At 39.2% G+C, this 15224-nt stretch overlaps 1 protein-coding gene across 1 annotated transcript in view; it reads left to right on the top strand.

The window, feature by feature from the left end:
• The window catches only part of LOC127580053 (dynein axonemal heavy chain 9-like), a 377996-nt gene that overhangs the window by 197342 nt on the left and 165430 nt on the right, over positions 1-15224 (top strand). The window contains exons 47-48 of the mRNA XM_052033209.1: positions 3139-3300; positions 5829-6062. Of these exons, the coding sequence (XP_051889169.1) occupies positions 3139-3300; positions 5829-6062 (396 nt within the window). The remainder of the gene's footprint in view (positions 1-3138; positions 3301-5828; positions 6063-15224) is intronic.

The raw sequence follows: 15224 nt of genomic DNA, 5'->3' as shown, positions 1-15224 counted from the left end.
ATGCAGTAATACCAATACCAAGCTTAGTTCACTAGCAGTAAACAGGTGCTGCAAATGTTTTACTGTTATTTTCTCCCAGCCTAGAATGCATCCTATTGTAAATGTGTAATTATGTTGAATTGGCTTCTCACCTGAAATCCTATTGGAGTAAATTAATCCATTGTAATTAATGGAACTGCATTTAATAATCTGGAATGTAATTCAAAACTATGTAACATTAAAATATTTATCAAACAGCTGGCAAAGAAACCAGACAGGAGTTCAGAAGAGAGCTGAAGTACTTCTTGTGCAAGGGAGGGTAATGTGAAACTCATTCTTAGCTCATCGTAGAAGCTGCAGTTTCTATTGTTTGTGGCAAGAAAGTTTTGCCTTAAAGGTAAGACCTCCCAGCTACAAAGATACTGCAGTCAAATGGAAAGGAGTTACTTGATCAGTCACCAGAAGTCATGCCATAATTTCAAATAGTTTCGAATGTCAGAGACAAACTTACAAGCTGCTGCTCAGCTCTGACAGCTGGTTCAGTCTGGAGAGATGGCTTGAACAGTTGTCAAAGCATTTCTGTGGGTTATATGATCTTTAATCATTAAGCCAGTTTAATTCAATAAATTCTCATCCATGGAATCTGCCCAAGTTTGAAGCAGATTTACCAGGTAGATTAGTGTTATGTTTCTCAGCTCCCGGGGAATTCTGAGCCATTAAGAACCTACGAATATTTTCCCATATTACAGATTACAAAAATCAATGGTGGTTTGCAATAATGCATTATATCTGAAGTATTGATCCATCCATGATGCATATAAAAACGTTTATATTATCTTTTCAACTTTCCATATTCATTCTAATCAGATTTGTCACATAAGATAGCAGAATGGTTTGAATTTGGTTAATTTCACTGCAAATTTCAAACACATAAGAAGGGAGTTAGCTGGATAATTGGAAAATAAAAATCTGTTTTTGTAATTAGCAAAGGTTCTGCATCATGAATGTTACCTACTGGACAGTGCTGCTGAGAATTACGATCCATGTGCTTATAACCAATTTCAGCACGGCTAATGCCTGCCGGTAGCATGACAACAATCAACTAAGAAAATAAATTGTGCTTTCCTTTAAGGGGATTCATGGGATTGCATAGCTGTAATGGGTTGAATGACTCATATATCGTAAGGAACTATAAGGTAATACATGTGGATTTATGCTGTGGCTTGCTGAAAACGAGCATGACCGGAGGTTCCTGCTGCTTTTAGTTACATGCACATGTGACCAGGTTGCCATGCTGGAGTGCGAGAGTTCATTTTTTAATCCAGGAAGAATTAATTGGCTTTTCCAAAACAAACATACCCATCAGTTCTATGCCATGACAAGTTAATAACTAACTATAACAACAGCTTAGAATGATTATGTGTCCATCAAAGCCCATCAAGAAGAAAAGTTCTTGTATCCGGAACCGACTCCCCCCACCCACCATCCCCCCCCCGATTTTCCTATCACCCACCTACATTAGGGATAATTTACAGTGGCCATTTAACCTGTGAACTGGCATGTCTTTGGGAAGTGGGAGGATGGACCTGGGGGAAGCCCACACAGTCACATGGAGAATGTGCAAACTCCACACAGACAGCACTGGCAGTCAGGATTGAACCTAGATCTCTGGCGCTGTGAGACAACAGTATTAAATGATTTTGACACCTATCTCTCGCACTCATACATTGTGAACAATTTGTTAAGTCTAAGCCATTACTTGATTGCAGTATTTTCAGAATGTGACATGAACGGATATTAAAGCAGGAACTCTTTCTAATCATTTGAATCACTAAAAATACTGATGGTACAATGTTCATTTTATCTGTGACTTAACATAAGCATATTAAGGCAAATCTTGTGATGTGGGCTCTTTGCCTACAATTGCCATCCATGTGCCTGAACTTATCTGATTTGATGCAGTGTGTCTATTCACCAATGAAATCTGAGTGGTGGCAAGGGCACAAACAGTACACAAGAGAATCCCTGCCCACTAAATTCTCTTGAAGGACTTGTCATCAAGCAAAGTTACATTCCCAGCTTTGTCAGCTGATCAAGTTACAAGTTTCTGAATACTTCTAACCATGAGATTAAAACAACTATTGAACATTAGATAAATTAATACTTTTTTATTTAAAAAAAACTAAAATCTTTAAAGACAAATAACAAAAGTGAATCTACTTTTCCCTTTCCTTCTCTGCAGTCCAACAATCCCCGTTGAAATTAATGGGCTGAGGATGTTTCTGCAGGTCCTAAAGCCAAAATCCAAAAGATTGGTCTGTGCTGCTGGACTCCATGACATGACTGATGGCAGAATGTATTAAAGCATACAGTGCACAGTCTTTTTTTTTAGTAAGTTTGAGACTTCTGAGTTTAACTACACATGCATGGATGGCCCAGACCTGCCACCTTTTAAAAGCTTTAATGCCAGTGATTCCATTAAGGAACTTTTGGCACTTGCCATCAAAATCTGAACCATTGTGTTTTGGGCCCTCCTGCATATCTCCCTGCTGATGATGAGTGTCAGTTTACTCTACAGCATTGATGTCATGAGGTTCACGCTGAAAAAAGTTTGTTAGTGATGAAGACTTTCCAAATGTTATTACAATTAATTATTGGAAAACTAATAAAGCCGATACATATTTTGGAAGAATGTTACTTTTAATCCATCCATTTGAAGTAGAGAGTTCTGAAACGAAACAGCTTAGCTGTGTGAGAACTTCAGAGATAGCAATGAAGTAAGAGAGCTTCATCCTAACTGTATAGATTCTTGGTTCAGTGACAGTAATGAAACCTATCCACTACATATTATGTACAAAGCAACTGAAGATTGCCAACCTTACCTATCAATCAATCTGCCTTTGCCATGTGGAACCAGTGATCATATACCACTGAATATTTTTAAATTTGATCTGCTGAGAATTTTACATCTCTGATCCCAGACCATGTAACTGTGAGAATTAATGAGCAGTGACTCACTTTAAACCTATGCAGTGTCACATCAGACTATTACTGTTCAAAGACACTGGAAACAAAAGCTCAGTTGTAGCAAATAAAACCACAATACATATCCTGTCCTATTAAATGCCAGCAAAATGATTTGCTGTTGTTTCCACACAGGTCGCTTTGTGTTTCTCACCTGTTGGTAACAAGCTGCGGGTTCGCGGTAGAAAGTTCCCCGCTGTCGTCAACTGCACTGCAATAGACTGGTTTCACGAGTGGCCTCGGGAAGCTTTGGAGTCTGTCAGCCTGCGCTTCCTACAGGAGACTGACAATGTGGATGTAAGATCGTTATGAGTGGTTGCACAATTGACAGAGTCAGTTGGTGTGTTTTGTATACAGTAGTTGATGATACCTTGTGAACTTTGCCTCGGCAGCTTCCCTTCTGGGTGATGTGTTTCCATCAGCAGATCAGATCACCTTATGAACTGAAAGCTGCATTTTTGTTAACGTGTATAGATCTGCCAATTTAGCCCATGTCAATTAATCCACCTGAAACCGCAACCCACTTGTTCTCAGATCACTTCTAAAGGTGAATCATTGGATTTTGCATTGAGATTAAAATGACACATAGTATACAGTATTTATGGACAAAGTAATGGATAGAAACAGTAGGATAATGACTACATAGAACAGTGTAATAATCACTTGCACTGTGCACAAACAATGTGAAAAGAGAGCTTGCAGTTTTAATATCTTCTGTGGGTAAGTTCCTGGAATCAAGAATTTATGTGATCTAATAAAGCTCCTATTACATAGCTGTGCACAAATGCAATAAGTGGATAGCTGATGACTGTTAGACAATTCTCGGATTTCCTTTTGAAGATTAAATAATATTTTGCTGCATTCAGCTTAAAAAAATGGTTTGACCATTTAAATGAAAGTAGGAGAATGGGCTAGGAATTGTGTTTCCTGTAGATGATGTTCATATCTTTCTGAGTGAACTGCTTTTTTAAGCAATGTGGCAATTAAGGAAATTACATGTTTGGACAGCAGTCAGCAAGTGGAATCCACATAGTTGCAGTTAATGTAGCCTGAGACTGGCACAAGACATCAAAAGTACATTTAAGTTAAATATTCACATTGAATTTAATAATCACTGTACACACTTCTGGTCACCAGAGTGGAACAGGAATATTACACCAATTGAAAGGGTGAAAAGAAAGCAGGCGGAATGATTGAAGGGATGGAAGATCTGGAGTCTGAGGAGCAATTATATAAATTGGGCTTGTCCTCCCTGGAGAAGAGAGAATTGATCAGTGATGTGTGATCATTATTTTTAGGATTCTAAATGAACTTAATAATACAGACTATCGTTAGCTATTTTACCTTGTTCACAACAACAAAAACAGAGCATGTGTTTTGAGAAAGGTAAACTCAAAACTAAAATGCAGGAACATTATTTCAGTGAGATGGTGAGTGATCGAGCAATAGATCAGAGGAGGTGGTGCAATTTCTTGATTCATTCAAATGTAAATTAGATAAATTATCAGAGAAAATAATATTTTAGGATAGAATAAATTTGCAGTTTAAAATAAAACAAGGGCATAGTATGTTGGGAAGAAATAGGAGATGATTTTGGATCTGTGCTTCCTAAAGACTTCCATTACCAGTGTTTTTTGTGTGTTGTGTCTGGGACTTGTAGTCTAATTTATAGAAATTGACTGCTATAAACTGTCAATATCTCTATTATAATTGTATCGTGTAACTGTGCAAGAGGACAATAAAAGACAAACCAGATAGTATTTGGTCTTTTTGTATCTACAATTCCAATTTTCTGTGCAATATGTTCGCTCACGTGCTTCTCACTTAGTGTGGGCCTTGGCTCCATTAAAGGCAGAGCTAGCTGGAACCATTTTTAATTTGGATTGATCATTAAAATAAATAGAAACATTCCTACTTTTGCACTACCTTTTTAATCAAGATAAACATTTTTATTGCCATGTTTCCTACTTATAAGGTTCCCATGCTTTTTCTTTGACAACTAAATCCTAACTGCATGAAAGAAGACATTGCAATTTAGATTGATGGAAAGCAGGGACAAGTAGGGGAATCCTACAATCTACTTTAACCCATTTGAGTCTACGTAAGGATTATCCACTCCAGATGTAGCTTGCATATCCCTGTACTTTTAGAATCTGCTTCCATAATCGTGTTCCTTCATAAATGTATCTTTGATTACAAGGAACTAGTTTGTATGCCTTATGTGCATCAGCAGATATGTATGAATAAAAATGGACATTCTTCCTTTGGTAACATATCTAGCATTCAATATTTAAAATAAAAATAACAATGAAACATCTCTATAATGATTTGATTTTAGAACATCTCTATAATGAATTGCTTTCAGAGAGATTTATTCTTCAAAGGAAGATTAGTCTTATTTGAATTAATTTCCCATTTTCTGCATTGAGATAAATGAGTAAAGATATAATATTGTGGGTATTTGGTTATCTAGGGCCTGGTGTACCACATTCTTTTGCAACTATACTAAAATGATGGTCCTGTTCAAGTGCAAGCAGATGAAATGCTGAAAAATTTAAACATTGAATAGAAAACAAATTCTAATTATTATTCTAATCATGATTTCTCAAACTGCATGGTTGGAATTGGTGCTGTCCTTGATTTAGAAAATACTGTTTATATTGGCAGAAGAAGATGCTTTCTATATGAGTCTTAGTTATGTGCGAATGCCTAGTAGTTTTGCTCCTGATGATGATATTTCAGCTAATAATAGTAACACCTTATTCCCTGTCACTAGAAGGCATTGTCATAACATGTTCCTCTCATAACTTTTTCTTTCTCTTTAGCCTTCAATTAAAGAATCTGTCAGCAAGTTCATGGCATATGTGCACACCAGTGTCAATGAGACATCCAAGTCCTATTTAATTAACGACCGGCGATACAATTATACTACACCCAAGTCATTCCTTGAACAGATCAAGCTGTATCAAAACCTACTAGCTAAGAAGAGTAAAGAGCTTACGGCTAAGATGGAACGTTTGGAGAATGGATTAGAGAAACTGAACAGCACCTCAGCACAGGTAAGGCACAGTCCTTATACATATCACTGGAAAAATCAAGTTTCTTCTTAAATGGTAAATGTGCTTTTCCCACTGTTGTACATTTTTGCAAACTGTGTGACATAACTTTGAGAAGCAATCAAATTTGAAAAGCAATCAAAAAAAATACACAAATTCTATTCTAAAGTGGATGAAGGCTGCTGTTGTCCATGCCCAAGAAGATGGGGTGTGTGTAGTTATTTCTGCAAGAACTTCATGTCTGACACTGGTAGGGTGGGATGTGCGATGTTTCCTGTTGTCACCATTATAATTTTGTTTCTGTTTTTTGTACAAAATTATTAAAGATGTTTTTTTCTTAATCTTCCATCGGAATCAGGGACCCTGAACTCTCAGTGAATCCATGCAATGACACTGACTGGAAAGTCAGGACAAAGATATTTTAGCCCAGTCTCTGATTTTATGCATTGTGCAATTTTGATAATGCTAATTTGCTCTGAGGACCAAGGTTAAAAGAAGAGGTTTCTCAAGGAAGCTGTTCCGTGTCTGTAAAACCTCCCAAAACTCACTGGGATGCCAATAATTCTCCTTTGGTATAAACTGGAAGCTTATGTACTCCGGCTATATCTTTCTAACTCATCCCATAATTAAAATTGAAGCTCAGCATAGGGCTATTTGAGCTTCCAATGGCTCACCCGGATATACAGTCCAATGAGAAAAGAAGGCTACAACTTATTTAAGTTTTTGGATTTGTCCAAAGACAAGGGGAATGGGTCAGGTCTCTTTGGCAATTGCTGTCCAGCTCTGCACTTACTGAGCGATAACTAATGCTGCATCTGTCAATACACTAGTTTGCTGGATTCCACAAGTTTTTTGTACAAAATTATTTTGTTGAATTCAGTGACCATGAACTCGGTGAAACCAAACAATAGTACAGCCAGGAAAACAGGGACATAAGTATTTTAGCCCAGTGTCTAACTTATGCTTTATATCCTGCTGAGATTGTCTAAGGTCTGAGTGGGTGATAATGGGGTGGATGGAACTGACGCTGCGAGCATATTGGATAGCACTGGGAATAGGGGACCAGCAGCACATTGGATAAGATTGGAATTGAATCGTGGGAGGGAGGAGTTCAGGACCTGCGTTTTCAGCAGGAAGTGTATTGAGGGGTCAGAGTCAAGATCACGTGGGAGTGTGGGTGGTGGGAATTGGGAACTTTGTTAGGGGAGGGGAGCAGTGCAGCTCGAGGGCTTCTATCTGTGAACATAAGGAATTTGCTTATGTGGCAAACCACATAATGTGATGCACTGCTGGGAAGCTCATGGTATCCCAGGAGTGCACTGTGACAGGCACTCCCAGGGTAATGTGCTGCAACTTCTCCACAATGAGTGGAGTGTTCCACAAGGAATTGCCTCAGTCTTTGCACCCTGGCATAAACATCGTGTCAAGGCCACAAGGGTGATCTATGCCAGCTGGTGCTTGTCAAATTTCAAAAATAAAGATGAGCAGACCAAGAAATGGTTGTTATCATGTTTCACTCTGTGGCCTCCCCCCACCCCGCCCCCACAGAGAGGGGAATATGATTTTCAGTTACATAACATTGGAAAGCCAAAGTCAGAGTTTATTGTCATATGCACAAGTACATGTGTGCACAGGTCCAGTGAAAAACATACTTGCAGCAGCATCACAGGCACATAGCATCAGATAAGCAGTATTCACAAGAAAAGCATAAATTAAACATATATTATGCACAGCTTTTGCAAGAAAGAATACAATTAGAATTTAAAAAAAGTCAATTTTAGTGCAGAGTGATCAAAGTGGTCATAATGTTGCTGAACTGCAGTGATTAAGGTTGTGCCAGTTGGTTCAATAACCAAATGGTTGATGGAAAGTAGCTGTTCTTGAACCTGGTGTTGTGGGACATCAGGCTTCTGTACCTCTTGCCTGATGGTAGCTGTGAGAAGATTGCATTGCCCAGATGAAAACTTTGTTAAGTAATTGAATTTCTAGGTAAGTGTTACTCATTCAGGGTAAGCATATTGAGAACAGAATTCAGGCAACGTTTTTCTTAAGGGAGGAATTTTAAAGGATGTTCAATTTATTTTAGGAGAATGCTCTCAGTTTATTTTTGTTTTGAACTTCAATTTTCTGCAGTAAGACAGTTATTTTTGAGCAAGTAAATTTCTGTGAATCCATTGCATACATAATACATTAATATATTCCCACTCAAACCAAGTAATTATCGACTCCATCATCACTTGTCACTTCCTTGCCTGCTGAAGTTGATGGAATTTTGCAAATGTGCCATGTGATCGGCACTCGTTTATAAGATATGCCTGTCAGCATGGATGATCTGTGACACTAGCACATCAGATTTCAAGACCTAACTATTTATATGGTTCAACACAGTTGTCTTTAGCAGTGTATGCGCTACGTGTGAGTGCAGCTGACACAGAATACCACGTCCTTTCTGTGAGCTACATTCTGATGTAAAAATATTTCCCTTGAACCCAGATGATGCTGTAGAATATTACTTCTGCCACCAGGTTAAAGACTATAATGTTACTGAGATAAATATCACAACCCAGGCTTGCAGATTTTCTGCCTGTGCAACTTTGGAGCTGGTTTGATATCTTCCTATGAGACTACAGAATGACCCTTCTGTGTTAATAAAACAGGCCCCAAGATACAAAGTGTGGTCTTGTGAAATTTGAGAGTAAAAGAGCACAACAGGATATAGTATCCATTTTCCTTCATTTCCTGTCATAATTCATCATCTGCAGCCCGCCATTGCCTCTACCCACCTCCCAGCCTCTGTCCTCCATCTGCCTATCACCCCTCTTCACCTGGCTCCACCTATTGCTGACCAGCTCTTGCTCCACCCCTTCCCCTCACTTCTCTATACTGGTTATCTCCCCTCTACTCTTTCAACCCAGATGACGGGTCTCAACCTGAAACGTTGACTGTCCATTTCCCTCCACAGTTGCTGCCTGACTGCTGAGTTCCTCCAGCTTCCTGTTTGTTGCTCCAGATTCTAGCACCTGCAGTCTCTTATGTCTACAGTACAATTCAAAAAGTAAGCAGATGATGATTTTTTTCCTCTGCTGGACTTCTTTGGCCATCTTTATTTCAAAGTATTGCTATTCTGTGTTAGGTAGATTACTTGCCACTTTCGCTACCTTTCATCTCCCACCACTTACACAACATCTTAGAATTAAGGCATTCTTCTAATATCATCCTTTCCCTCACTTCCTTATCTTTCCATCCACAAAGTAATGTCCTCCTATGTACAATCCAGTTTACACAGCATTGTGTCCTTCTGTAACCTACCTCAGTGGCTTACAGTTGTTCTCTGTATATAAACACTGAAAGATTAACATTTATAAGTAACTCCTTACCAATCTGACCCAATCCCTGGGACCCTCATTCTAACTTCTGAAAGCTATCCAAAAATAAATCTTGAAAAACTTATTACTTCTTTAGCTGTAAACAAATATAAATTAGTAATTTAACAAATATTAAGATATTCTGAAAAAGGGATTAAAATCTGTTGATCTTCCTTTGGGTCTCCTTACAGACTACTTTGCTTCCTCGAATTCCAGTTTGTGAAGCAAAACATGATGCAAATTCAGTCAACTTTATTGCTCACCTTAAGTGATATATATTTTCAACATTTCTTCAAGTATTGATCACAGCAGTTGGGACAAAGTACTGATAGATTTTGTTTATGCCAATCGAGCTGCTATTCATTCTAATGTAATATTGGGTACGTATACCTTGAAAATGGCCTCGCTGAATGTGATTGAATGCTGACTACACTTACTAATTGCCCCTCTCCTCCCTGGTCTAACAGACATGAACAGACGTTTTAAATACACTAATGCTTCAATCAAAATAGCACACAGGAGAATATGTATGCACGGGTTAAATATTCATACACTAATATTTGGAGAGCCTAATTTCAAGACTGAACTCCAGCTGCTATGCTTTTAAATAAGTTAAATTAGAAGTCTGTACAGTTTCTAAATATAGTTTGTTAAGTTGTTTTGAAATTCTATGAAGCAATATTATTTGGAAATGTTGAAATAACACCTGGAGGTGCTGGTTATTGACTAGGTAAAGGAAAATCAATATTTCTCATTCCAACCTTTCATCTGATCACAAGGTACATACAGATATATAGAGATACAGAAGACAACCTTAGCTCAGCCATCCATAAAGATCACACACTCTCCTATTAAGTATCCAACTGTTTCTTCAACAATTCCACAATAGTCCATTCCAGAAATTGATTGTTTTTCTTTCAAAAATAGCTTCATGACATCAGTTCTGAACTAAGTTTTCACTATCTTGAACCTCACTTACTTCAGAAAATGATGTTGTGGGTTCACTTTGTCCTTATCACTTACCACATTCTATATAACAAGGCCACCTCTCAGTCACCTCATTACTCAAGTCTTCTGATGTTAAGGATCAACCTCTTCACTGAATTCCTTTTTGGAGGTGGGGGACAGGGGGCAGAGCTATGTGCGAGCACGTATATTTGTTCAGGAATACCTATGGCTAAGTTATGTTTACAGGTGCAACGGAGAGAATGGATATATTGAGCATTGCTCATTATACCTGTTAGATTTATTCTTTATTGTGCTAATACCTTTGGTTAGGTGTTATCTTGTATTTCCTCTTTATATATAATGTTAAACATTTTATAATCACTTTATGCCATTTTTCTGTCCAGTTAAATATCTTATCCAATTCATTTTGAAGTTCCCAGGACTTATTGACTTATGCCATCCTCAATATAGTTTTGTCAGTAAAGTCCACTATTCTTTATTAATCAAGTTAACCAAATTCTATAACTTAAGGCCTTCCTTCAAAAATGGATGCCAATAATAAATACCAGAAATAAGTAATAAATACAAAACAAATCCAAGAAATCCTCAGCAGGTCAGACAGCATCTGTGGAGAAAAACAAAGTTAATGTAGCTGGTTGATGACCGTTCATCAGAACTAGGAAGAGGTAGAAATGTAGAACATAGAACACTACAGCACAGAACAGGCCCTTTGGCCCACAATGTTGTGCCGACATTTTATCCTGCTCTAAGATCTACCTAACCCTTCCCTCCCACATAGCCTCCCATTTCTCTATCATTCGTGTGTCTAAGAGTCTCTTAAATGTCCCTAATGTATCTGCCCCCACAACCTCTGCCAGCAGTGCATTCCGCGTACCCACCACCCTCTGTGTAAAAAAAAACTTACTCCTGACATCCCCCTTATATCTTCCTCCAATCACCTTAAAATTATGTCCCCTTGTGTTAGCCATTGTCTCCCAACCCATTTTAAGTTGCAGAGAAGGGGGATGGATTGAGAGAAGAGAGGGACTGTCTGTTAAAGGGTAGAGATCAAGAGACGCTGATTGACACCAGTCCTAGTGGTACTGGCTGAGAGAAGATGATGAAGGCTTGCTAATTGCAGCTGAACCACCTGAAGGAAACACAAAGAAAAGGAGTTGAATGGCAAAGGAGGGGGGTGGTGGGGGGGTTGGGGAACAAGCAATGCTGAAACTGTGAGATACAAAACAATGAAGTTACTGGAAATAGAGTCATAGACATGGAGGAGGAGGTGCTTGCTGCCTTACAGCGAATAAAGGTAGATAAATCCCTCAGGCCCGACATGATATTTCCTTGGCCCTTGAGAGAGACTAATGTAGAAATTGCAGGGGCCCTGGCAGATATATTTAAAATGTCCTTAAGCCACGGGTGCAGTGCTGGAGGACTGAGGGGTAGCTTATGTTGTTCCATTGTTTAAAAAAGGCTCTAAATGTAAACCAGGTAATTACAGGCCGGTGAACCTGACATCAGTAGTAGGTAAATTATTGGAAGGTGTTCTGAGAGATCGGATGTACAAGTATTTGGACAGCCAAGGGCTGATTAAGGATAGTCAGCATGGCTTTGTGCGTGGTAGATCATGTTTAACGAATCTTGTAGAGTTTTTTTGAGGAGGTTACCAAGAAAGTAGATGAAGAAAAGGCTGTGGATGTTGTCTACATGGACTTTAGTAAGGCTTTTGACAAAGTCACACATGGGAGGTTAGTTCAGAAGGTTCAGTCACTAGTTATCCATGGAGAGGTTGTAAACTGGATTCGAAATTGGCTGTGTGGGAGAAGACAGAGAGTGGTAGTGGATGATCGTTTCTCAGACTGGAGGCCTGTGACTAGTGGTGTGCCTCAGGGATCTGTGTGCTGGGGCCATTGTTGTTTGTTGTCTATATCAATGATCTAGATGATAATGTGGTAAATTGGATCAGCAAGTTTGCTGATGACACTAAGATTGGAGGCGTTGTGGACAGCGAGGAAGGCTTTCAAAGTTTGCAGAGGGATCTGGACCAACTGGAAGAATGGGCTAGAAAATGGCAGATGGAATTTAATGCAGACAAGTGTGAGGTGTTGCATTTTGGAAGGACAAATCAAGGTAGGACATACACAGTAAATGGTAGGGCACTGAGGAGTGTGGAGGAACAAAGGGATCTGGGAGTTCAGATACATAATTCCCTGAAAGTGACGTCACAGGTAGACAGGGTTGTAAAGAAGGCTTTTGGCATCCTGGCATTCATAAATCAAAGTATTGAGTATAGGAGTGGGGATGTTATGGTAAGGTTGTATAAGTCACTGGTGAGGCCAGATTTAGAGTATTGTGTGCAGTTCTGGTCACCTAACTATAGGAAGGATATCAGTAAGATTGAAAGAGTGCAGAGGAGATTTACTAGAATGTTGCCGGGTCTTCAGGAGTTGAGTTACAGGGAAAGATTGAACAGGTTAGGACTTTGTTCCTTGGAGCGTAGAAGAATGAGCGGAGATTTGATAAAGGTTTACAAAATTATGAGGGGTATAGACAGAGTAAATGCGAGTAGGTGCTTTCCACCTAGATTAGGAGAGATAAGTATGAGAGGACATGGCTTTAGGGCGAAAGAGGAAAGGTTTTGGGGGAACATTAGAGGGAACTTCATTCAGAGAGTGGTGGGAGTGTGGAACAAGCTGCCATCTGACGTGGTAAATGCGGGGCTCACTCTTAAGTTTTAAGAATAAATTGGATAGATATATGGATGGGAGAGGTCTGAAGGGTAATGGACCGAATGCAGGTCAATGGGGCTAGAGGAATAAAGTTTCGGGACAGACTAGAAGGACCGAATGGCCTGTTTTCTGTGCTGTAGTGTTCTATGGTTCAATGGAGTTATACAGCACAGAAACAGGCCCTTCGGCCCCATTTGTCCATGCCGACAAAGTTGTCTAATTGAGCTAGTCCCATTTCCCTGTGTTTGGCCCATATCCCTCTAAACCTTTCCTATCCATGTACCTGTCTAATTTATTTTAAACGTTGTAATTGTACCCAGCTCCACCACTTCCTCTGGCAGCTCGTTCCATTTATGCACCACTCTCTATGTGGCAAAAGTTGCCCCTCAGTTCCCTTTTAAATCTTTCCCCCCTCACATTAAACTAATGCCTCTAGTTTTAGATTCCCCTACTCTGAGGGGGGTGGGGGGGGGAGGGAAAGATTGTGACCATTCATCCTATCTTTGCCCCTCATGAGGCCTGATGAAGGATCTTGACCCGAAATGTCAACTGTTCATTTACCTACAAAGATGCTGCCTGACCTGCTGAGTTCCTCCAGCATTTTGTGTGTATTGCTTCAGATTTCCAGCATCTGCGTTCTCTCTTGTGTCTCGATCTTTTGCCAGTTATAATACAAATCAGAAAGGCAGAAATTGTTAAATTCAATGTTGCATCCTGAGGTCAAAACTAAGAGAATGGAGTGAGAGTGGAATAGAGAATTAAAATAACAAGCAAGTGGATGTTTGAGTTATTCTTGTGAAACAAATGGAGGTGTTCATTTGCTTTTATTAATACGAAGGAGAACACATTGTGAGCACCAAATACAATATATTAAATTGGAAAAAAAATACGAATGAATCACTGTTTCACCTGGAAGGTGGAGAGTGTTTGGGTCTCTGGTGATGAGAAGGGAAGAGGTCAAAAGGCAGGTGTTCCATCTACTGCAGTTGCATGGGAAGTTGTTGTGTCATGGGGAATGGATGTTGGTGGAAGTGAAAGAGTGAACCAAGAATTGTCCTTTCATGATGTTGAAATAGGAGGGAGGGAATATGTATGTGGTGGCAACATGTTAGAAGTGGTGGAAGTTCATTGAATGTGGAGGGTGGTGGGAGTGAAAAGTGAAGACAAGGTGACCCCTATCCTTTTTCTGGCTGGAAGGAGAAGTGTTGAGAGCAGAAGTGTGGGAAATTGAACAAACATTGTTAAAGAGCCTCCTAACATTGAATTCAACAATTGCTGATAAACAACCTTTTCAATATGTTTCAACCTGCAAGGTTAACTTCATTTCTCTCCCCTCCACACATGCTGCCTGATCTGATGAGTATTTCCAGCATTTTTGTTTTATTTAGATTTCCGGCATCTGGAGAGTTCTGCATCTTGCAGATCCAACACTGTTGTATTTTCTATTTCCTCTATTCTAACTCTTCATCTTATGAATCCCCTCTGGAGGGAGCAAGTGGAATGAACAAACCTTCACCCTTTCTCATTGGCACCACTAAAAATTGTGTCATTCAGTCTCCACCTTCATCCCATCACGGACATTCCGTTTGTTCTCCCCACCTTTCCCCCTTCTCTGAAAAGTAAAATATGTCTGATTTCTACTACATCTGATTCCGATGAAGGTACATCATTGTGAAACATTACCCTTTCTTCCCCTGACAGATGCTGTCTGACCTGCCGAGTACTTCAAGCATTTAATGCTTTTATTTCACATTTCCAGCATGTGCAGTTTTTGCTTTTCCATTGGGAATAAACATTGAGCCACTATTGAATAAAACCATCTGCCCATTGTGCAAGTAATATTCTGACTGAAAAAAAAGTTTTGGAAGCTTTAGCTTGAACCATCTGTCATTATAATAAAAATAAAGGTTGAAGCAGTATTGATAATCTGTCACTTGCATATTTGTTTGATAATCATATTGTCTATAATGCTTGCTCTTGACTTCTACTGAGAGAGCTTTGTTAATTTCTACCCTCGGGTCCAACATTGGACATGAAAATTAGGCCCAGGAGTCTGGTTTTATAATGTGGACTGGCTTCCTGATGGAGAACCTCTCAGATATTAGCAACGATTTTGA

The sequence above is a fragment of the Pristis pectinata genome, chromosome 18, assembly GCF_009764475.1.
Source record: "Pristis pectinata isolate sPriPec2 chromosome 18, sPriPec2.1.pri, whole genome shotgun sequence".
Classification (NCBI taxonomy): Eukaryota; Metazoa; Chordata; class Chondrichthyes; order Rhinopristiformes; family Pristidae; genus Pristis; species Pristis pectinata.
Note: the sequence above shows the minus strand (reverse complement) of the source record. Positions and strands in the feature narration are given on the sequence as shown.